This window comes from Oryctolagus cuniculus, chromosome 17, assembly GCF_051225735.1.
Source record: "Oryctolagus cuniculus isolate XC-2025 breed Fujian yellow rabbit chromosome 17, ASM5122573v1, whole genome shotgun sequence".
Taxonomy (NCBI): Eukaryota; Metazoa; Chordata; class Mammalia; order Lagomorpha; family Leporidae; genus Oryctolagus; species Oryctolagus cuniculus.
In genome coordinates, this window is record NC_142883.1 from 53,793,210 (window position 1) to 53,815,275 (window position 22,066).

The 22,066-nt window shown below is 49.6% G+C and overlaps 1 protein-coding gene across 17 annotated transcripts in view; it reads right to left on the bottom strand.

Moving 5' to 3' along the window:
* Nucleotides 1-22,066, bottom strand: part of STX8 (syntaxin 8) — a 304,958-nt gene that overhangs the window by 219,321 nt on the left and 63,571 nt on the right. For 13 of the 17 annotated variants that reach the window (XM_070061378.2, XM_089318376.1, XM_089318375.1 and 10 more), the window contains one exon: nucleotides 8,972-9,064. In XM_070061378.2, the coding sequence (XP_069917479.2) occupies nucleotides 8,972-9,064 (93 nt within the window). Of the gene's footprint in view, nucleotides 1-550; nucleotides 902-4,939; nucleotides 5,119-8,971; nucleotides 9,065-12,135; nucleotides 12,325-19,093; nucleotides 19,649-22,066 lie in introns of those variants that run through there. The other 4 variants (XM_089318371.1, XM_089318361.1, XM_089318374.1 and 1 more) reach the window with 4 other exon arrangements.

Below are 22,066 nucleotides of genomic sequence, written 5' to 3' on the forward strand. Positions count from 1 at the left end.
ATGGAAAACGGAATTAAAAGATAACGGACATTTCCCATGAAGTTTTCGAGGCCCCCTTTAACATGAAGAGTTTCCATCACCAGGTTGCCGGCACTGGAACAAGACTAATTGTTATCAGAGTGCTCTGCAAATGGTTTGAGAGGCCCTGGAGAGAGGTTGAGTGGAGCACCAGCCATGCAGACTTCCTTCTGCGAAGCCTGCCGTCAAGAAACCTCTTCTAGAGGCGAGTGAAGCCACAGCCACGTGAGTAACTCCACGTACCTTTCTCCACATGAGTGTGGCTGACATGAGCTAACAGCTGACAAGACACAGTGAAGACTTTGTGAATTTGCCTTCCATTGCCATTCTAACAGACCGTCGCAAGCTTAGTACAGGTTGGGTAGGCCTTGTTCTAGATACCCGAGAACCCAAGGACTTTGGGTAATTTGACTTTGGAATATTTGCACATGTGTAATGAAGTGTCTTGGGGACGGGATCCAAATCTAATTAAGAAATTCATTTATGTTTCATGTACATCTTATACACATTGCCTGAAGATAACCTTATGCCATTTTTTTGAAAGATTTACTTATTTATTTGAAAGTCAGAGTTACACAGAGAGAGAAGGAGAGGCAGAGAGAAAGAGGTCTTCCATCCACTGGTTCACTCCCACTTGGCTGCAACGGCCAGAGCTGCGCCATTCCAAAGCCAAGAGCTTCTTCTGGGTCTCCCACGTGGGTGCAGGGGACCAAGCACTTGGACCATCTTCTACTGCTTTCCCAGGCCATAGCAAAGAGCTGGATCGGAAGTGGAGCAGCCGGGACTCGAACTGGCGCCCATATGGGAATGCTGGCACTGCAGGTGGCGGCTTTACCTGCTATGCCACAGCACTGGCCCTAATATGCCATGCTTTTTAATAATTCTGTGCAAGAAACAAATGCATACAATGAATCATCAGAAAGCCAAGGTGTAGTCACCCACATGCACAACCAGTTTTGTTTTCAGAGTTTGGAGCATTTTGGATTTCAGATTATGGATATGCAACATTCACGTTAAAAACAGCAGCTTTATTCCCTCCCAGCTCCGGGGATCAGAAGTCCGAGGTCCACTGCAACCGGCTGACATCAAGGCCCCTCCAGAGGCTCCTGCAGAGAATCCACTTCCTCCGTGTCTCGTTTCCAGAGCTTCATTCCTTATATCCCTTGGCCTACGGCCCCTTCCTCCAGCCCCAAAGCCAGCAGAACAGCATGCTGCTTCAGTCACTGCCTCGCCAACTCTCCCTGCGTTGCAAGGCCGTGGCTGATAGCTTTTAGGGCCCACCCACATCATCTCCCCATCTCAATAGCTCTAACGGCACACATCTGCAAAGTCCGTTTTGCCATATAAGGCAACAGGCACGGATCGCAGGGATCAAAATGCAGTACCTTTGGGGTCACTGCTCAGCCTACCACGTTACTTTTCTAAACTTCCAGCAGGAAAACTGAGCTGAGCAGCTCTAACAGATTCATCATTCACTCTGTGTGTGTGTGTGTGTGTGTGTGTGTGTGTGATCTTTTCCATCTTTTAAGAGGGCAATCATATGTTCTAGTTCTTTCAAAGGACATGCTGGTCTCCTCAATCCCAGTGTCAGTGCTACTGAGACAAGTGGTTCCCTCATCACCCTAGTTCCCAGTGTGGCATGTGACACAGTGAGGAGAGGCCTGCCTGGGCCCACTGTGCCCCTCCCCCCAGGAAAGCATGGAGAGAAAAACCTCAGTGATCCAGTATTGAGCACAGGAATGTGAAGCACTTTCAGGCAAGACTAAGAGACTGACTCCCCTCTGTAAGACATCCTATGTTGGAGCTGGCACTGTGGTGGATAAGGTTAAGCTACCATCCACAGTGCAGGCATCCCACATGGGCACCGGTTCGAGTCCCGGCTGCTCCACTTTCCACCCAGCTCCCTACTGATGCATCTGAGACAGCAGTAGAAGTCCTTGGGTCCCTGTCACCCACGTGGGAGACCTGGAAAAGCTCCTGGCTCCTGGCTCCAACCTGGCTCAGTCCTGGCTGTTGTGGCCATTTAGGGAGTGAACCAGCAGACGAAGATCTCTCTCTCAGCCTTTCAAATAAACAAATCTTTAAAAACAAACAAAAGACATCAGACATCCTATGTTCACCCGCATCTATAGTCGAGCCTCACTAGAGTAGTAGTCTCTTTTTGATAAATGCCTCCCAACATTTTCTCATTCACCAAACACAAAGCAAACATGTTTGTATCACTCCAGTTAGCTATAGTGATTGGACGATTTCTGTCACCCAATCCAAATGCATTAATTTAGCAAACATCATCCATCAGCCATGAGAGCCGGGCGCTGGGGACGCAACAGTGAACAGAGCGGGCGTCTGCACGCAGGGAGCTGCCAGGGCAGTGAAGACAGAGGAGAACGTGTTAATTAGCGAGTGATGAATGCCGCGGCTGGGGGGATGCAGCGTTCTGGGGAAACGTGTTGAGGGGGAAGAGTTCCGGAGACAACGACCTCCCAACCTGAACCGACGCCAAAAGGACAACCCCGGGTTGGCCAAGGCGAGCTCCGAGTTGGGGGGTGGGGAGGAGGGGAAGGCAGGAAGGAGGATGTTCCAGGCAATGGACACACCTCAGCGCCGCGTCAGAGGCCAGGTGCAGCTCGGGGGGCAATCCCAGAGAGAGGGAAGGCAGTGCCTCCATCAGGGGAGTAGGCCTGGACTGTACCAGGAAGACAACAGGGAGCCACTCGACAACGTGATCAGGCCCACATTCCACAAAGGTGGAGGGAGGCTGGAAGATATGAGGCCAAGTCTCCGGCTGCTGCAGTAGTCCCGACAGACGCGAGCGTGGCCCAGACAAGGGCGGTGCGGATGCACGGATGCGGACAGATCCCAGCGAGCTTCAGGAGATGCGATGGATAGGCTCGGGGGACTCAGCTATGCCGAGTGTGGAAGGAGGAACTGAGCAGGTGGGATGGGGGAGTGCGGGGCCGGCCTGTGCTACATGTGTGCGTGTACCTAAATAAAAAGTGAATAACAGAGTAACTCTCAAAGGTGCAGGGGCTGCTTTATGTTGTTAACGTGGAAAAGTGCAGCAGATGGTCAGAGAAAATGGGAGACAGAGGATTGATCCACAAAGTCTAAACCTTACCAGGAAGAGCTGCAGAAAGAAAAAAATGGGGGATGACAAATGGAAGGTAATCACAAGAGGATTCTTGGGGCTGGTGCTGTGGCATAGCAGGTAGAGCCACTGCCTGCAATGCTGGCATCCCATATGAGTGCCGGTTTGAGTCCTGGCTGCTCCACTTCCCATCCAGCTCTCTGCTATGGCCTGAGAAAGCAGTAGAAGATGACCCAAGTCCTTGGGCCCCTGCACCCACGTGGGAGACCTGGAACAATCTCCTGGCTCCAGATCTGCACAGCTCTGGTCGTTGCAGCCATGTGGGGAGTGAACCAGCAGATGGAAGACCTCTGTCTCTCTGCCTCTCTGTAACTCTGCCTTTCAAATAGAATAAATCTTAAAGAGGAGGGGGGGGACTTCTCAATTATAATGGACCATAAGCACCCAGCACAATAAGTGAAAAATACCTACATCACACATGCTGATGAAACTCGACAACAGCAGTGTTAAATAAAACATACTAGAAGGTTGCGGAGAGAGAAGGTTGGCGGCTTGTAAAGCAGTGGGCATCACACTGATAAAGCAATGACCAGGGTCCTGAAAGCAGGACGCCCGGTGGCAGTGGGGAGCGCTCACAGAGGTCCAGGTAAAGAACTGGGTAGGGGCTGGCGCCGCAGCTCACTAGGCTAATCCTCCGCCTTACGGCGCCGGCACACCGGGTTCTAGTCCCGGTCGGGGCATCGGATTCTGTCCCGGTTGCCCCTCTTCCAGGCCAGCTCTCTGCTGTGTCCCAGGAGTGCAGTGGAGGATGGCCCAAGTCCTTGGGCCCTGCACCCCATGGGAGACCAGGATAAGTACCTGGCTCCTGCCATCGGATCAGCGCAGTGTGCCAGCCGCAGCGCACTGACCGCGGCGGCCATTGGAGGGTGAACCAACAGCAAAGGAAGACCTTTCTCTGTCTCTCTCTCTCACTGTCCACTCTGCCTGTCAAAAAAAAAAAAAAAAGAACTGGGTAGGGATCCTGATTCCCAAGATTAGGACAGAGAAAGACGGGAGCTGGGACGTCCTATTCTGGAAAGCAAAGGAAGTGCTCCCAGCTTGACAGACACGCCAGGAGGACTGACCGACTTGGGATACGTCAGCCTCAGAAACCGCACGTGCTGGCGGAGACCTGCTCATGGGGGCTCCCCGTCCCGTCAGAAGCCGGCCAGAGCTGGGTCTCAGGACATCCACTCTGCTCAGGTCGGCCCTGGCTCATCCGCTGGTTTTGTTTTGGGGGTTCTCTTTGAAGAAGCCCCAGCGCCACAGCTCTGGGTTCTGAATAGCGTCTGGGTGGTCTGTCCTGACCTCTGTGCCCACCTTGAACTGCAGGGCTGCAGGAGGGAGTCTCCGTGGTTCAGAGCCCTCCCTCCCTCCCCACGGATTCTCGCTGAATTGCTAATCCTTCTCACCAGGCGTGGTCACTGGCCCACGAACAGGGCAACAACTGGTGTCGGTCAGGCCCTTTCTAACTCCAGGAGAGAGATGATTCGGCTCTCTGGCTTCACGGTTCAGCTCTTAGAACAATGCACGTTGTTCCTAAGGTTTTGGTACTTGGGTCCAACACGGCTTGGCTGGCCCTTAATGCTAGCCTGTCATTTCCCAAAGAACAACTCAGGAGTTCTGTAAATCGCACGGGGGTATTTGCAACAGACAGGCTACCCTTTCTCAGCTCCTGGGCTCCGCATGACACACCTGCATCACAAGAAGACCCACGGGGTGTTGTAGTCCCATTCGGAACACTTACAACTGCAGGGCTGTTTTTATTTATTTATTTACTTTCAGCTGAACAAAAGAGAGAGAGGCTGGTTACAGTCTCTGCTGGGATCTTCCTTCCTCAGAGAGGGAGAGTCTCCGTTCCCAGGAAAGCCGATGGCTGACGCTGCCCTGTCCCCAGGCGATGAGAAAACCACCGCAGAGCTCAGTCCCTCTCTGGGAGGCCGCCGCAGAGCAAACCCAGCTTATGTTGGCAACTGCTAGAAAAAGACCTCATGTTTGTCTGCGTATCCATCCGGGTTTGGAAGGCACATGGGGAGCGGGGAGACGGGGAGGAGGGCGCGCGAGGGCTGCTGGGGTTACGACGTGGGATTAGGAGCCTCTCTGACCCTGACGTTCTGGGTAAATGCACACAGCTATGCCATGGTTCTTCTGGACAGACGTGGGATTTGCATGTGTGACACGAGCATACCAAAGGCCACCTGCAAGTGCAGAACTACACATGTTCTCCAGCATATTCAACAAGTGCTTGGTTTTTCTAGCTTTGGAGCATGTTGTAATCATCTGGGGTTTTAAAAAAAAATTAGTGGTGCCTGGACCCCATCCTCAGAGATTCTGCTTTACTTTACTTAGCATATGGGACTCAGGCAGACGAGAACAATGGTCCCCTCAAAGATGTCCACGTCCCGGTCCCTGGAGCCTGTGAATGTGGGAGGTTACATGGCGAAGGGGTGTTAAGGGTATAGACGGAACTATGGTTGCTAATCAGCTGACCTGGAAGAGATTAGCCTGGGTGGGCCCTATGCAGTCTCAAGGGTCCCTAAGGGTGGACGAGGGAGGCAGCAGCGATGCACATGAGGTCAACTCGATCCATCGACAGTGTTTGGCTTTGAGGATGCAGGGTGGGGCCGCGAGCAGCCAGAAGTGGCAAAGCAGTGAATGCGGCTCCCCCATCCTTGGTTTTAGCCCAGTGAGGCCCATGTCAGATGCCCGCCTCACTGAAATGCCAAATGTTAACTCTCTGTTGTATTAAGCCAGCCACTACAACTATGGTCATTTTTTATATATAGCAGCCTAAAAAAATAACATGGGTGCAGCCAGGGCTTTGGGAGTTTTATAAAGCTCCCCGGGTGGTTCTAATATACTGAGAAAGATGACATCCACGAAGCTAGCAGAAAGGCTGGATAAAGAGACACAATGACGTGCTGCTCATGTGGCCAAGCATTGGGTGATCTCAGACCACCACGGGATGAGGCACCATCAATTCTGAGCCATGCCCCCCCCCCACCCCACCCCCCACCCACAGCATGACCTACCTAGGCATATCACAGGACGGCTTCCTGCTCCATCATGCTGGGGGCCAGATTCTGAGCTGGCCTGATCCACTCAACAAGTTACATCCCCTAGTGATAAGGAATGATTTTACACCCGATAGGCAGATTTTCTACAAAGTTTAACCAGCAGTGTCTTTTCAAGGAAGGAACTATCCTGTGCCGCTACATGAACTGGACCCTTTGTATTGGTGGCATCAGAAGGGCCCAATTGTGCCCTCTGTGCTCAAACTATTAGAAAGCACTATTAGGATTGTAAAGAGAGAGGCGTCTCCACTTTAGTAATCTGTGTATTAGTGATGGATCATGGACCGCACTTACTCATGGTAAATCAGTGGAATACGAGGGAACCAAAGAACGCATTCCTTGGAGGAAGGCAGCACCTGTCACTCAGTTTACCCAGGAGTGAGCACCCGTCCATCCCCGGGCCATCAACGCTCGCCCAGCCACGGTGACAAGTTTTCTGTACTGTTACCCAAAGCTAAAACCTTACAGCCTTTTGCTATTCCCCCACCACCCGCCCACCCACTCAACTTACAGTCTCTTTTTTCCCCTCTCGTGTTGCTTAGGGAGGAAGCTGCAGTAAGAGGAAAAGCAGTCACGTTAGAAACAGAAGACCCCAGTTCGGATCTCAGCTTCGTCACTCACAGACGCACGTGGCATCAGCGGCCACCCTGAGCACGGTCTCTGACACATGACCAGGACGTCGCCTTGGTGATACTGTACAGGGGGCGAAATGGAGCGACGTGGAAAAAGGTGCCGAGCATACAGCTCACGAGACGCCAGCATCCCCGAAACGCGCCTGCTCCCGGGCTGTCACCCAGCACCCAGTGCTAAAGCTTCTCCCGGCTCTTCTCTGGTCCTCGACCTCCGACGGCTGACTCAACACTTCCTCTCCCATCTCTGTTGGACTTAGGCTCTTCACGCTGACTGGTGCCCTGGTAATTTCCCCAACCTACCCCTAACAGTTAAAGCACTGTCAGTCCCTTGAGCCCATCCTTTCTTCTCCATTCCTACTCTTTTTTTTTTTTTTTTTTTTGACAGGCAGAGTGGACAGTGAGAGAGAGAGACAGAGAGAAAGGTCTTCCTTTTGCCGTTGGTTCACCCTCCAATGGCCGCCGCGGCCGATGCACCGCGCTGATCCGTTGGCAGGAGCCAGGTGCTTCTCCTGGTCTCCCATGGGGTGCAGGGCCCAAGCACTTGGGCCATCCTCCACTGCACTCCCTGGCCACAGCAGAGAGCTGGCCTGAAAGAGGGGCAACCGGGACAGAATCTGGTGTCCCAACCGGGACTAGAACCTGGGGTGCCGGTGCCACAGGCGGAGGATTAGCCTAGCGAGCCGCAGCGCCGGCCGTTCCTGCTCTTGTTTAGGCTCTTGTCCCCTTCACACCCTGGTCTCCCACATGGGTAGCAGGGGCCCAAACACTTGATTCATTTTCCTCTGCTTTCCCAGGGTGCATCAGCAGGCAGCTGGATGGGAAGTGGAGCAGCTGGGACTAGAACCAGCACTCCCATATGGGATGCTGGCATCTTAAGTGACAGCTTAACCCGCTGCACCATGACACTGGTCCCAATACCCTAATTTCTTTTTTGTAATGGGCAAAGGATACAGACAAGAAATTCACAAAAGAATTTATCACTGCTAATTTTTCAATCACACAAGTGCAAGGTCCTTCCAAGGGGTCTCCACATCTTATTTATCGTTTAAAAAGCAGAGAGATGGGGCTGGCGCTGTGGCGTACCTGGTAAAGCCACTGCCTGTGGCGCCGGCATCCCACATGGGTACTGGCTCGAGTCTTGGCTGCTCCCCTTCCAATCCAGCTCTCTGCTAATGTGCCTAGGACAGCAGTGGAAGATGGCCCAAGTCCAGGGGCCTCTGCACTCATGTGGGAGACCAGGAAGAAGCTCCTGGTTTCTGACCAGCCTCACTCTAGACATTGTGGCCATTTGGGGAGTGAACCAGCAGATAGAAGATCTCTCTTAAATCTTAAAAAAGGTTGAGAGTGTGCAAACACACACCCATCTGCTGGTTCACTCCCCAAATGCTTGCAACAGCCAGAAGCCAGGAACTCCATCCAGGTCTCCCATGTGGGTGGCAGGAACCCAATCACTGAGCCACACTGCTCCCTCCCTGGATCCACATTAGCAGGAAACTGGAATCAGAAGCCAGAGCCAGAATTGAACCCAGGTGCTCTGATGGGAAATGCAGGTACCCTAACCGGCGTCATAACTGCTAGGCCAAACACCCCCCCCCCCCCCCACACACACACATCTTAAAGTGCCAGCTCTCCCAACCCACCCTGCTCCTGGTGGGCAACTCAATCCTTCTCTAACTGGATTTGGTCCATCAAGCCCCGGACAAAGATCTTCAAACAGCCTGGTATCTGTGATTGAAGGAGGGTGCACGTGCGGGTGTGGAGATGATGTGAGGGCCACGCAGCCTTGTCACGCCCCACCTCCGAGTGCGCCGGGCACGGAGCAGCTTCCCACCATCGCCATACAGAAGACAAGCTCTCGGGGGTTAACCCATCACAGAGGAAAGGATTTCTAAAAGCAGCTACTGAGAACTGGAAACGCCTTTATCAGATTTCTTTACGTGGTATTTAATAACCGCAGTCTACATCGGTCACGAGCAACCCCGGAGCGCGGCGAACCGGAGCAGGCCACCAACACTAAACCATTTTATGACGCGTGTGGCGCTACGTCATCCAACAGATAGTCATGACTGCACTGTTTACACCCAAACGGCAAACCTAGCCCAGCGCGGACTCGCTCTTACCGTTCTGTTCATCCAGTTCATTGCCGATCTCCCGCCCCATTTGCTTCTGGCGACTTATGATAGAGGAGAGAGCATCAAGGCCCGCGTCCTGCTCTGGAAGACAGAAAAAAAATACTCACTAAAAACCACAGGAAAACAAATGAAAGCCCAAGGATAGACCCAGGCACCGACCACGGTTCACTACATGATAAAGGTAACATTTTTAAATCAGCAAACGAGAGATGAAAACAGCACTACTGGAACAAAATAAAAGAAACAATTAAATGCTTTCCAGCATTAGGGTTTACATATGAAAAATATGATTTGACTTCATAAACTAAGTTTTCTGATATTTAATAAAGAACACACACAATAAGACTTAATATCCTAATTTTTAAAAGACTTGAAAGGCAGAGTGACAGAGAGGGACAGAGACAGAGATCTTCCATCTGCTGGTTCACTCCCTAAATCGCTACAACAGCCAGGGCTGAGTCAGCCCAAAGCCAGGAGCTCTGTCCTGGTCTCCCACATGGGTGGCAGGGGCCCAAACACTTGATTCATTTTCCTCTGCTTTCCCAGGGTGCGTCGGCAGGCAGCTGGATGGGAAGTGGAGCAGCTGGGACTAGAACCAGCACTCCCTTACGGGATGCTGGCATCTTAAGTGACAGCTTAACCCGCTGCACCATGACGCTGGTCCCAATACCCTAATTTCTTTTTTGTAATGGGCAAAGGATACAGACAAGAAATTCACAAAAGAATTTATCACTGCTAATTTTTCAATCACACAGATCAACAGGCAATGATAAGGATTTTTTGTTTATAGCTTATGGTTTTGGCAAGGTTTTGATACATAAGATCAACTCAAGAAAGAAGAATCAGAAGCTCTCAAGCACTGTATCCTAGCAGAGTAAGCTCGATTTACCCACTGAAATCCACCCCAAGGACAGACTGCCCTCCTGTTTATATCACCAATGCCAAGCCCTCTAGGAATGGCTGGAAGGGAAGATGTGGGTAGCAGGCAGTGACGGATACAAGGCCACTCCCTGCCCGTCAGCTCCAAGTTCACCACTTCTGATTACTCTGTGACAATGGGTCTGCACCCCTGAAAGCCTTCAATACATCTATTTTTCATCTGAGATGGCTGCCTGGCTCCAGCCTGCTACCCTGGTGTCTCCTGCAGTGGCTGCAGCTTGATCAACATCCGGTGACTTGTGCCAACCTTCCCTGAGCTGGGGCAGCTCTACGACAGTCTCCAGTGAGACGCCCGCCCATAGACGGTTTTGCCTGGCACCCCGGACGGCCAGCACCGCAGCTCAGCGGCTTCTCTGAAATCTGGCGAACCTCAGCTGGGCCTGCTCTCAGGCTGAGAGTCGGCAATGACACCTCAGACCTGCCGTGGCTGTATCCTCTATGGTTCACTTCTGCTCAGGCCTCACACTCTAATCCCCTGTTATACTTCATCATTCTTACAGTAAACTTTCCCTCTCGAATTTCTCTCTCCTGGTGGGGCTCAGGGTGACAAATTTATAATGGTGAAAAATGGGGAACTACCTGAATGCCCAGACGCAGGGATTTGTTTGAAAATTTATAGTTTATCCACATGGTAAACATTAAAAATCGTATCACTCATCTATATTCCGATGCTGAAAAGTTCAAGATACATTAAGTGGGGAGGGGAGGGACAATGCATAATAAAATAGTTTGAGGGTATTTCAAAGAGTTAATGAAAAATGAACTAAAAATTACAATTTGGTACAATTTTTTGAAACCCAGGCATATGAGGCATATTCAAAAAGTTCATGGATAATGCATTTATGAAAAAATGTGCATAGATTTCAGTGTCTTGCACCAAAATAAACCTTTTAATTTGAATTTCCACAGGCCTTTTTTGAAAATATTTTATTTATTTGAAATTCAGAGTTACAGAGAAAGAAGGAGAGGCAGAGAGAAAGAGAGAGAGAGAGAGAGGGGTCTTCCATCCATTGGTTCACCCCCCAATTGGCTGCAACAGCAGGAGCTGCGCCGATCTGAAGCCAGGAGCCAGGAGCTTCCTCCAAGTCTCCCATGTAGGTGCAGGGGCCCAGGCACTTAGGCCATCTTCCACTGCCTTCCCAGACCATAGCAGAGAGCTGGATTGGAAGTAGAGCATCTGAGACTCGAACAGGTGCCCATATGGGATGGTGGCACTGCAGGCGGCGCTTTACCCACTACATCAGCCCCTCCACAGACTTTTTGAAGTATGCTCCTATTTTTTTTTAAAATGATCTGTAATTATGTTCAAGTTGAATGTATGTGAATGAAATTGATCTCTTTTCATTTCATTGTAGTTTATAAACCTTGTCTATATTTCTGCTGAACTACGTGGTTCTTTTACTTTGTACTTGTTAAACTCCTTATTTAGTGGGGCAGTAAACCTTTGACTATAATGTAAATTTAAAATGTTACCTCAGGGCCGGCACCTCAGCTCACTAGGCTAATCCTCCGCCTTGCGGGGCCAGCACACTGGGTTCTAGTCCAGGTTGGGGCGCCGGATTCTGTCCCGGTTGCCCCTCTTCCAGGCCAGCTCTCTGCTGTGGCCAGGGAGTGCAGTGGAGGATGGCCCAAGTACTTGGGCCCTGCACCCCATGGGAGACCAGGAGAAGCACCTGGCTCCTGCCATCGGATCAGCGCAGCACGCTGGCCGTGGCGGCCATTGGAGGGTGAACCAACGGCAAAGGAAGACCTTTCTGTCTCTCTCACTGTCCACTCTGTCAAAAAAATATAAAATAAAATAAAATGTTACCTCAGAACGAAAAACAAAATAAAAAATGAAAAAGTATGACATTTCTGGCTTTGGAAAATTTAAAAAGTGAGATAAATTCAAGTTACTCAAAATTATTTAAAGTTTTTTCTTTTTTTTTTTTTTTTAACTAGACAGTCTCAGTCATCTTTTTTAAAGAAGATTGATTGATTTGAAAGGCGCAGAGAGATCTTCCATCCACTTCCCAAATGTCCCCAACAGCCAGGGCTGGAGCAGGCTGATCAGGGTCCAGGAACTCAATTTGGTCTCTCACATGGGTGGCAGGGACCAAGTCCATGAGTGTCACCGGCTCTCTCCCAGGGTGTATCAGCAGGATGCTGGCTAAGAAGTGGAAGTGGGACTTGGTCCCAGGCATGCCAACACAGAATGCGGGCTGCAGCAGCAGTGGCTTAACCTCCTGGCCTCTTTGTAAGGGGTCTCCTTCCCCCTTTGCTCAAGTGCATTGAGAGGACCCCTCTGAGGCTCTAGGGAGTCTTCTCACCCAAGCAATATTCCAGATGAAGATAACACTATGCCAGCTGCAGCTCCATCTGCTCCTGGGATTTCTGAATGACTGTTTCACATCAAAGCCTACCTAGGGAAGCGGAAATCACAAAGATCTTAACTCAAGACCACATTGACATTTGTGCGTGCTTTTTTTCCTGTCTTTCTCTGGAATTAAACCATCACACTTAGCTCTTTAATTCATGTGGGATTTGAACGAATGCTGTGAGGGAAGGACTCCTTAGTGACATTTTTAGATACTAGTTACTTAAAAAAAAAAAAAAACTAGACAGATGACATGCTATCTCTAGGGATCATTTCAAAGAACTATTTTTTATTGCAAAATCACTTTATAACGAGGTCCTTTGGTCTTCGATAACAACCTCCTGGATGGCCTCCAAGATAAATCTATCATCACCCTAGTGATGGCCAACATTGCAGTGGAATCCTAAATGCACTTGAGGGATAATCTATGTGTAGGACTGAGCGTCGAGGGTCAGTGTGAACAAGTAGAACTCAAAAGGGGAAAAGAACATTCCTCCAGCAGTTCCAACTGGGAAAAGGATCGTCCGTGCTGAAACAGCTCTATCTAGCAGAGATGCAGATTATGAACAAAGATGGTCTACATCACGCTCTCGTCCCTCAAACTTATTACCGGGCCTCACCCCCTAAAGGTCACCTCTCTGAGGCAGGGCAGAAGACGATGACTGAAAACTTCTGTTCCACTCCAGTGATTTCTATTGCACTTCCTCAACGTGCTTAAGTGCGGCAATACATTTTCATCCCGTAAGCCAAAGACGTAGAAGAGCAAGATAATCATGACGCTGTGAAGGTCATAATAATTGTCTTTTTTTTTTTTTTTTTTTTTTTACAGGCAGAGTGGACAGTGAGAGAGAGAGACAGAGAGAAAGGTCTTCCTTTGCTGTTGGTTCATCCCACAAATGGCTGCTGCAGCCGGCGCACCACACTGATCCGAAGCCAGGAGCCAGGTGCTTCTCCTGGTCTCCCATGGGGTGCAGGGCCCAAGCACTTGGGCCATCCTCCACTGCACTCCCTGGCCACAGCAGAGAGCTGGCCTAGAAGAGGGGCGACCGGGACTAGAACCCGGTGTGCCGGCGCTGCAAGGCAGAGGATTAGCCTAGTGAGCCGCGGCGCCGGCAAAGGTCATAATAATTGTGGCAATGACATGAGCTCCTCCAAGTCCTCGAGCAAAGGGAGGTGGTAATGGCTACCTTGGAGACAATGATCTCTCTCTCTCTGCCTTTCAAATAAAACTTTAAAACAAAGCTGCTATCCTGCAAAGATATAGAAAATCAATAACCATGCAGGTAGTATAACCAGCAAGACTTCTATGATGCCATAAGGAGAGTTCACTACTGTAACCTGCTCTACTCTATCACGTAGCGACTGGGGTATCACAATAGGTCATTTGTAACCTACCTTATTCTATTAAAAACTCGATTTTACAGTGCTATGGATTTTTAAACAAGGGATGCTCATGGTGGCCTCCCCAGTGATGTCAGTGTCCGAATCCCTGGAGTCTATGAATGGTATCCTACGTGGCAAAAGGGATGTTGCAGAAAGGATAAGGTTAAGGAATCGGGAGATGGGAGATGAGCCTGTACTGTGCAAGAGGACTTCAGAACGTTTGTAGAAAATGGAGTTAAATGCGAGCTTGCTGGCAGGTACTTGGCCTGGCGGTCAGGATGCACATGTCCCGTATCAGAGTGCCTGAGCAGGACACCAGCTCTGCTCCAGCTCCAGCTCCTGCAAGTGAATCCTGGGAGACAACAGCGATGGCTCAAGTGCCTGCCGCTCACAGGAGAGACCTGGACTGGACGCACAGCTGCAGCTGCAGCCGAGGGCCCTCGAGGGCTTTCGGGGGCAGTGGACCAGCAGATGGGAGCTCTCTGCCCGCTCTGTCTCCCAAATAAATCAAAGTCCACAGCTTTTTCATAGTACGTACTTTCCATGAACTTATGAAGACCCTGCACGTGATCCAGGAAGGCCCCACATGATCAAATGTGTCACGAACAGCTGAGACTCCTTCCCAGCTGCTGTCAGAGGCAGGTACGAAGACGGGGGAAAGGGATGCCACCTCCTGGCTCTGGACGTGGACCAAGGGGACCGTCAGCCGAGGGACGTGGGCCGCCCTGGAACCCGGGAAAGGCAATGAAATGGATTCTCCAGGAAGGAATCGGGCCCTGCCAGCACCTTGATCTGCACCGTGGGAGGCCTCCATTGAACTCCTGACCTACGGAACCGGTAAAGACCACGGATACGCGGTTAAAGTTACCACGTTTGTCTAGTTTATTACCCACGGCAATAAAAAAAAAATAACATGAATAAAATCATGTCCTGAAAAATCCCTTTGGAACAATTAGGTGTTTGGACACTTCCTATCTTTAGTCATTCAGGAAAAGCATCCTCTAAGTAAATATCATATAACCGTGGGAGGGCTGTCTGATGGCCGCAGATGAAAAACAAAGGGACAGTCACTGTAACACTCTTTTGCCAAGGACAACAGACCCGATTCTGACCAAGTCACTAAACCTGACCACCAACTTACAGAAAACATGGGAGGCAGAGGAATGTGCTCAGCTACGTATGGGGGTACAGGCACGAGGTCTACAGAGTGGGAAACCACTAGGCAAAGGAGCCTGTCTCTTCAACAGAGAAAATGAAGACTTAAAAAAGGAAGGACAGGCTGCCTGCTCGCGACGTGTCGGCCACCTTCTGATCCTGAACTGCACACTCTGAGATGAAATAGCAGAGGGCAATCGGGAAGGCTTGCATGCTGACTGGGTACCTGGAGATGGTAAGGACTGACTGTGCATTTGTAGGGGTGGTAATGGCACTGAGACTGTAGCTTATAAAAATAGTCTGTGCAAGGCCGGCGCCGCGGCTCAATAGGCTAATCCTCTGCCTTGCAGTGCCAGCACACCAGGTTCTAGTCCCGGTCGGGGCGCCGGATTCTGTCCTGGTTGCCCCTCTTCCAGTCCAGCTCTCTGCTGTGGCCCGGGAAGGCAGTGGAGGATGGCCCAGGTCCTTGGGCCCTGTACCCGCATGGGAGACCAGGAGGAAGCACGTGGCTCCTGGCCTCATATCAGCGTAGCTCCGGCCATAGCGGCCATTTGGGGGGTAAACCAATGGAAAATGAAGACCTTTCTCTCTAACTCTGCCTGTCAAAAAAAAAATGTAAAAAAAAAAGTAGTCTATGCAATTAAGATACCCATGGCCTCCATCAGAGTGCCTGGGTTCACTTCTTAGCTCCTAACTCCAGCTTCTCTCCAGTGCAAGCCTCTGGGAGACAACAGCACTGAGCTAAGTAAAGGGTCTCCTGCCACCCACGCTGGAGACCTGGATTACGTTCCTGTAGTCTGGCTCTGCCCCAACCTTGGTCTTTGCAGAGTGAACCAGCAGATGAGAGTGAACTCTCACATATATGTGTGTGTATAAATGTGCACACACAAAAATGAGAGGCAGAGAGACATAAGCAAATTACATAGATACACACACATGTGTACTGTCACATTGTCCAGCATCCAGAGGGAAGCAATGGGACTTCTCACACTTAATGTACAGGAGGAACTCTCCCTGCATCAGGAGAAGTAGGGAAACACGAGGAAAAGACTAGGTCAGGCTAGATGAAAGTTGATCACTGTTAGGAAGACTCAGAGTAAGTTCAAATATATGTTTTTTTGCTTTATCTTCATACTTTAGGGAAAAATTCCTCCAGTCTAAAGGACAGCTACGAGAAGGGATACTTTCAGAGAAAGCTCTCTGTGGTATGGTGACAGTAAGGGTTCAAAGATTAAGTACGAAGATTTCCCAGTGTAAGATGAGGTCTGGCTAACCACCTTCCCCACCCCTATTTCACATGGAATGCTTAGAGGTCTAAGAATGTAGAAATTTAGAACGCACAACTTTTGGCTCATATGTAAAGTGAGCGTCTATAAAATAATGGTAGGACGAGAAGAAGCTAAGTAAAAACCCCCTCAACAGACACCTGAGTAAAAGGAGAATGGAACTGCATGTCTGTTGTCCAACTCGGGAACAAGGGTCCACACCTCGGTTCTCAGAGATTTTTACAACAGTCAAGTTATTGTCCTCCCCACAGCATTCTTATGCCTAATGCTCATTTATGCCTCCAATTACAGCTTAGAGTTGGGGAGCCAGCATTGGCTAACTGGCTGCAAGGAGGCCCAGCTTCTAGGTTAGGTAAAGGCGGCACCCAGTGCCCTCCAAGGCAGGTACTACCGATGAAGTGTTACTTTATAGTGATCTTCTTTGGAAAAACAACACCCCCCCCCCTTTTTTTTTTTTTTTGAGAGGTAGAGAGAGAAACCGACAGGAAGAGAGAGCTCCCATCCATTGGTTCATTCCCCAAATGCCCACAACGTGTTGAGGGCCGAAGCCAGGAGCCGAGAACTCCACCCAGGTCTCCCGCACGGGTGGCAGGAACCCAGCTACTGGAGCCTCACTGCTGCCTCCCGGGATCTGCGCTCACAGAAGCTGGACTTTGAGGAGATGGAGAAGGGTTTGAGTCCAGGCGCCCCAGTGTGGGGCCCAGGGGTCCTAACTGGCCTCTTGACCGCCGGATCAAACACCTAACCTCGGGATGGTTTCCAAAGTGCTTCCACGGGTCATCCGAAGTACAGAGAGGCCAGCACACTGCACGGGCAAAAGGACGTTGGGAATGACCTTTCAGGATTCTCATCTAGTGCAGGCGCTGGCAGTGGAGCAAAGCCATAGCAACCTCAGCACATCACCAGGATTCCTGAGGCAGACAAAAGGCTAATTAAGGGTTTGTGTATGAAGCTGACTTCCATTTTTGTGTTTACCCTTGAAAACCAGCTTGCTAGCAAAGCAAAGAGGACGGGACAGGCCACAGACAGAGGTGAGGGTACGAGAGAGAAGTTGACCTGCAAGATGTGCTGTGAGTCTCCCTCATATTTTCTCTCTCTCTCTCTCTCTCTCTCACACACACACACACACACACACACCCCAAGCTCCAAGGCCAGCTTTCAAAGGGCCAGGAGCTCAGTAAGATGGCTCTGTTTTGGAAACTTGGTAACAAAAACTCACAGGGGCATCTTGTCACATCTCTGCTACAACAATCCCTGAACGTAGCACCTTCTCAGAGGCACAAGGACACTTCTCGGCAAACAATGCCAGCAAATCCTTTAGTATTAGCTGCAAGGCGCTTCTTTCGGAACCGTGAACCCTGAGGAAGAATGCACGGCGCGTGATTGGCTGTGCTATGTGGAGCGCTGCCTCCCTTTCAACTTCTCTTCAAACGCGGCCGTGGGTGAAGGATGCAGCACGGGACATACAGAGAGGCACAGGCTGTCTGCTACCAGACCATTTCACCACGCAAAGGGAGCTGAAAATGGAATGAGACTTCTGCCTCTGGCCAAGGACCAGATTTCCTTTCGGCCCCAAACAAAGGATGAAAAACGTGGAGCAGCAGCTTCAAGCTAGGGGTGTGGGGAAACCAAGAGCAGTGATCCCTGAGCAGTGGGCAACCAATGGGATGAGCTGCAAGACGGCCACAGATCACTGCCTTGGCCAGAGCTCTCCGCCACAGGGAAGGGGTGGTTTCTTGGGTTGGCAGAGTGTGGCTAGGGCAAGGGAGGGGGGCAGCTAGCGTGGGCAGGGCACAGAACCCGGGAGAGAAAGGCAGAGGGGGAATTCTGCAGAGCTGCACAGGGCCCTGGGAGCCTTCACCTGGTGCTGCTCAGGGCTCGCCTGTGAGGAGGCTCCCCACGCTGCGGGGAAGAACTGCTCCGAGGGGCACAGGGACGGATCCTCTGAGCCCAGACAGGGTCAGGCTTGCTTCCTAGGCCTATAAACCAGGTCACAATTCGTGGGGCATCAGACAGAGCACTCAGCGTGGCTCTGGTTCAGTCGTGGGGGAAGCCCCCCTCGGAGGACTGCAGTCAGTAAACATTTCCTGGGAAGGGCCAGTGAGTATTTTATGCTTTGTGGCTCCTGTGGTCCCTAGCGCAACTGCTCAGCTTGGCCACTGCATGGAGAGAGCACCTGCAGGCGACGACACACAAGTCAACGAGCACGGCTGTGCTCCCATTCATCTGGGTACAACTCCAAGCTCTGAATTTCCTAACAAGTCACAACATGCTCTTTTTTTTTTTTTTTTTTTTTTTTAAAACAAGCAGAGTGGACAGAGAGAGACAGACAGAGAGAAAGATCCTCCTTTGCCGTTGGTTCACCCTCCAATGGCCGCTGTGGCCGGTGCATCATGCTGATCTGAAGCCAGGAGCCAGGTGCTTCTCCTGGTCTCCCATGGGGTGCAGGGCCCAAGTACTTGGGCCATCCTCCACTGCACCCCCGGGCCACAGCAGAGAGCGGGCCTGGAAGAGGGGCAACCGGGACAGAATCCGGCGCCCTGACCGGGACTAGAACCCGGTGTGCTGGCGCTGCCGGCGGAGGATTAGCCTAGTGAGCCGCAGCACTGGCCAACATGCTCTTCTTTTGGTTATTTTTCAACTGTTTGAAAATTAGAGTCTTTTGTTTGTTTAATTGGCAGACCACACAAGTAAATGGCAGACCAGATGTGGCCCATGGGTCATGGTTTGCTGATTCCCGCTCTAAAATAAACACCTCATTGGTCTGCCTTATAAAGCAAGACTCAAGTAATTGCATCCCACTGAAGCTCTCAGGACTATCTCTAGGAACACACACACACACACAAATCCAATAACAGAAAAAAATCCGCAATAACCAGCATCCCACTAAGGTCAGAAACAAGGCAAGGTTGAGTGTTCTCACTACTGCTATCCAACACTGCACAGGAGGTTGCAGCGAGTGTAATAAGACAAGAAAAATAAGTGTCCACATTAAAATGAAGAAATACAACTGTCTTTATTCACAGATGACATGGTCATTTCTGTGGGGGAAAAAAAAATCACACCAACCTGAAAAATAACTATTAGATCAAATTAGTGAGCTTAGCAAAGTTGTACAATCCAAGGTCAATATACAAAGATCGATGATAGGAGCCCCTGTTGTGGCATGATGGGTTAAACCAATGCCCCCCTTCATTTCTTTCTCCTTCCCTCCCTCCTCCTTTTTTCAAATAAATAATTTTAAAAATTATACATATATACAAACAATAATCAGGAATTGAAAATTTTAATGCCATTCACAACTGAATAAAACAAATACTTACGGGTAAATCTGATAAAAGATGTACGAGACAGTTGAGTGACAATCAAAAAGCATTGCTAAGAAAATTAAAAACTAGACCACAGAGATCTACCACGCTCATAGACTGGGAGACTTGACAGTAAGATATCACTGTTCCACCAGCTGCAACGCACAGGCCATAGTGGCCATTTGGGGGGTGAACCAACGGAAGGAAGACCTTTCTCTCTCTCTCTCTCAGTCTAACTCTGTCAAAAAAAAAAGATACCACTGTTCCATGAATTCAAAGACCCAGTGTAATCCTGATCCAGACTCCAGGAGGTTTTTTTGGTAGAAATTGAAAGCAGACCCTAAACTTCACATGGAAATATAAGAGATTTACAATATTCAGTTAAAAAGGAACAAAGTTGGACAGCTTATACTATCTGACTTAAAGACCTATCTGCTGGATAGGCATACACTGCGGCACAGGGGATTCAGTCACTGTTTGAGACACTCACATCCTGTATCAGGGTGCCAGTTCAAGTCCTGGCTCCTACACTTCTCATCCAGCTTCCTGCTAATGCATGCCGGGAGCCAGATGATGATGCCTCAAGCGCTTGGGTCCCTGCCACCCACATGGGAGACCTGGCTCCTGGCTTTAGCTGGCCTAACTCTGGCCATTTTAACTATTTGGGGAATAAACCAGCAGATGGAAAATCTTAGTATCTCTACCCACCCTCCCTTCAAGTACTTAAAAATATTTAAGATAGGGGCCAGCACTGTGGTATAATTGGCTAAGCCTCCACCGGCATCCCATATGGGCACTGGTTTGTGTCCCAGCTGCTCCTCTTCAAATCTAGCTCTCTGCTATGGCCTGGGAAAGCAGCAGGAGATGGCCCAAGTCCTTGGGCCCCTGCACCTGTGTGGGAGACCTGGAAGAAGCTCCTGGCTCCTAGCTTCGGATCTGCTCAGCTCCAGCTGCTGCAGCCATTTAGGGAGTGAACCAGCAGATAGAAGACCTTTTCCTTTGTAACTCTACCTCTCAAATTCTTAAGTGTATTAAAAAAAAAAAAAGGAAACTGTCATAAAGGTACAATAATCAAGCGAAACAAATAGGAAAATAAAAAAAAAAAGGAGTCCAAAATTAGGCCAATATATACATGGTCCATTGGTTTTTCTGACAAAAGTAGAGCAATTTAGTAGAGAAAGGATGGTCTTCTTAAAAAAAATGGTGCTAGATCAGATATCCATAGGCAAAACCAAAACACTGAACTTCTATCCCTATCTCATGATACAAAAAAATAAATTCAAAGTAGATCACAGATCTAATGTGAAAAACCTAAAACCACAAAATTTCTAGAAATAAACAAAGCAGCACATTTTGTTGCTTCAGGCTGGCCAGTGATTTCCTATCTACAACCAAAAACACAAACCACACAAGAACTTTATAAAACTTAGGAGCCCGTCTGTGGAAGACACGGTCAAGAGGATAAAGAAGGTAAAGTAAGACATAAGGTAGGGGAAACACGCACCTGACTCATAACATATGCAAAGCTATATTTTTAAAAATTCTTGCATGTTAACAGACAACCTAGTTGAAAACGGGTAAACCATCTGAGCAGACACTTAACTAATGAAGACAGAGATGGCAAACAGGCACAGGCAGAGCCAGTAGTGATGAGAGCGCCGGCTACCAGCATCACAGTGAGATAACACCTGCACACCTACTGTTTTGGTGAGGATGAAAAACAGCCAGAACCCTTATATGCTCCTGCTGGGGATGTAACATGGTGCAGTTGCTTTTGAAATTGGTTTGGCAGTGTAGGGGCTGGCACTGTGGCACAGTGAGCTAGGCTGCCACCTACGACACTGCATCCCATACTGGAGAGCCAGATCCAGTCCTGGCTGCTCCGCTTCCTATCCAGCTCCCTGCTAAGGTGCCTGGAAAAGCAGAAGATGGCCCAAGGACGTGGACTCCTGCCACCCACGTGGGAGACCCAGATGGAGTTTCGGGTTCCCGGCTTTGGCTTGGTCCAGCCCCAGCCCTTGCGGCCACTGCAGGAGTGAACCAAAGAGGCTCCTGGCTCCTGGCTTCAGATTGGCCCAGCTCAGGCTGTTGAGGCCATTTGAGGAGTGAACCAGCAAATGGGAGACCTTTCTCTCTCTGCCTCTCATTCCCTGTGTAACTCTGATCTTCAAATAAATAAATTAAAAAAAAAAAAAAAGTACCGCCTTAAAAAAAAACTTCAAACAACTCAACAGTTAATTAACTGGATCAAAATGTGGTCAAAGGACCTGAACAGACATTTCTCAAAAAGATGTGCAAAAGGCCCACTATATGGGAAAATGCTCAACATCACTAATTATCAAGGAAATGCCAATCAAAACCACAATGAGCTATTAGAACTGTTAGAATGCCTTTCATCGAAAAGGGCAAAAGATAGCAATCACTGGCAAGGATGTGGGGAAAGAAATCCTTGTACACTGCTGATAGGAATGTAAATTAATAAAGCTATTGTGGAAAATAGTGCAAAAGATTAAAAAAAGCACTACCATAGGATCCAGCGACTCCACTACTGGGCGCATACCCAATAACCAAAAGAAGTAAGATCCGTGTATGTCAACTATCTGCACTCCTATGTTCAAGGCGGCATTACTCCGAATCCTTGTGATACAGGATCAGC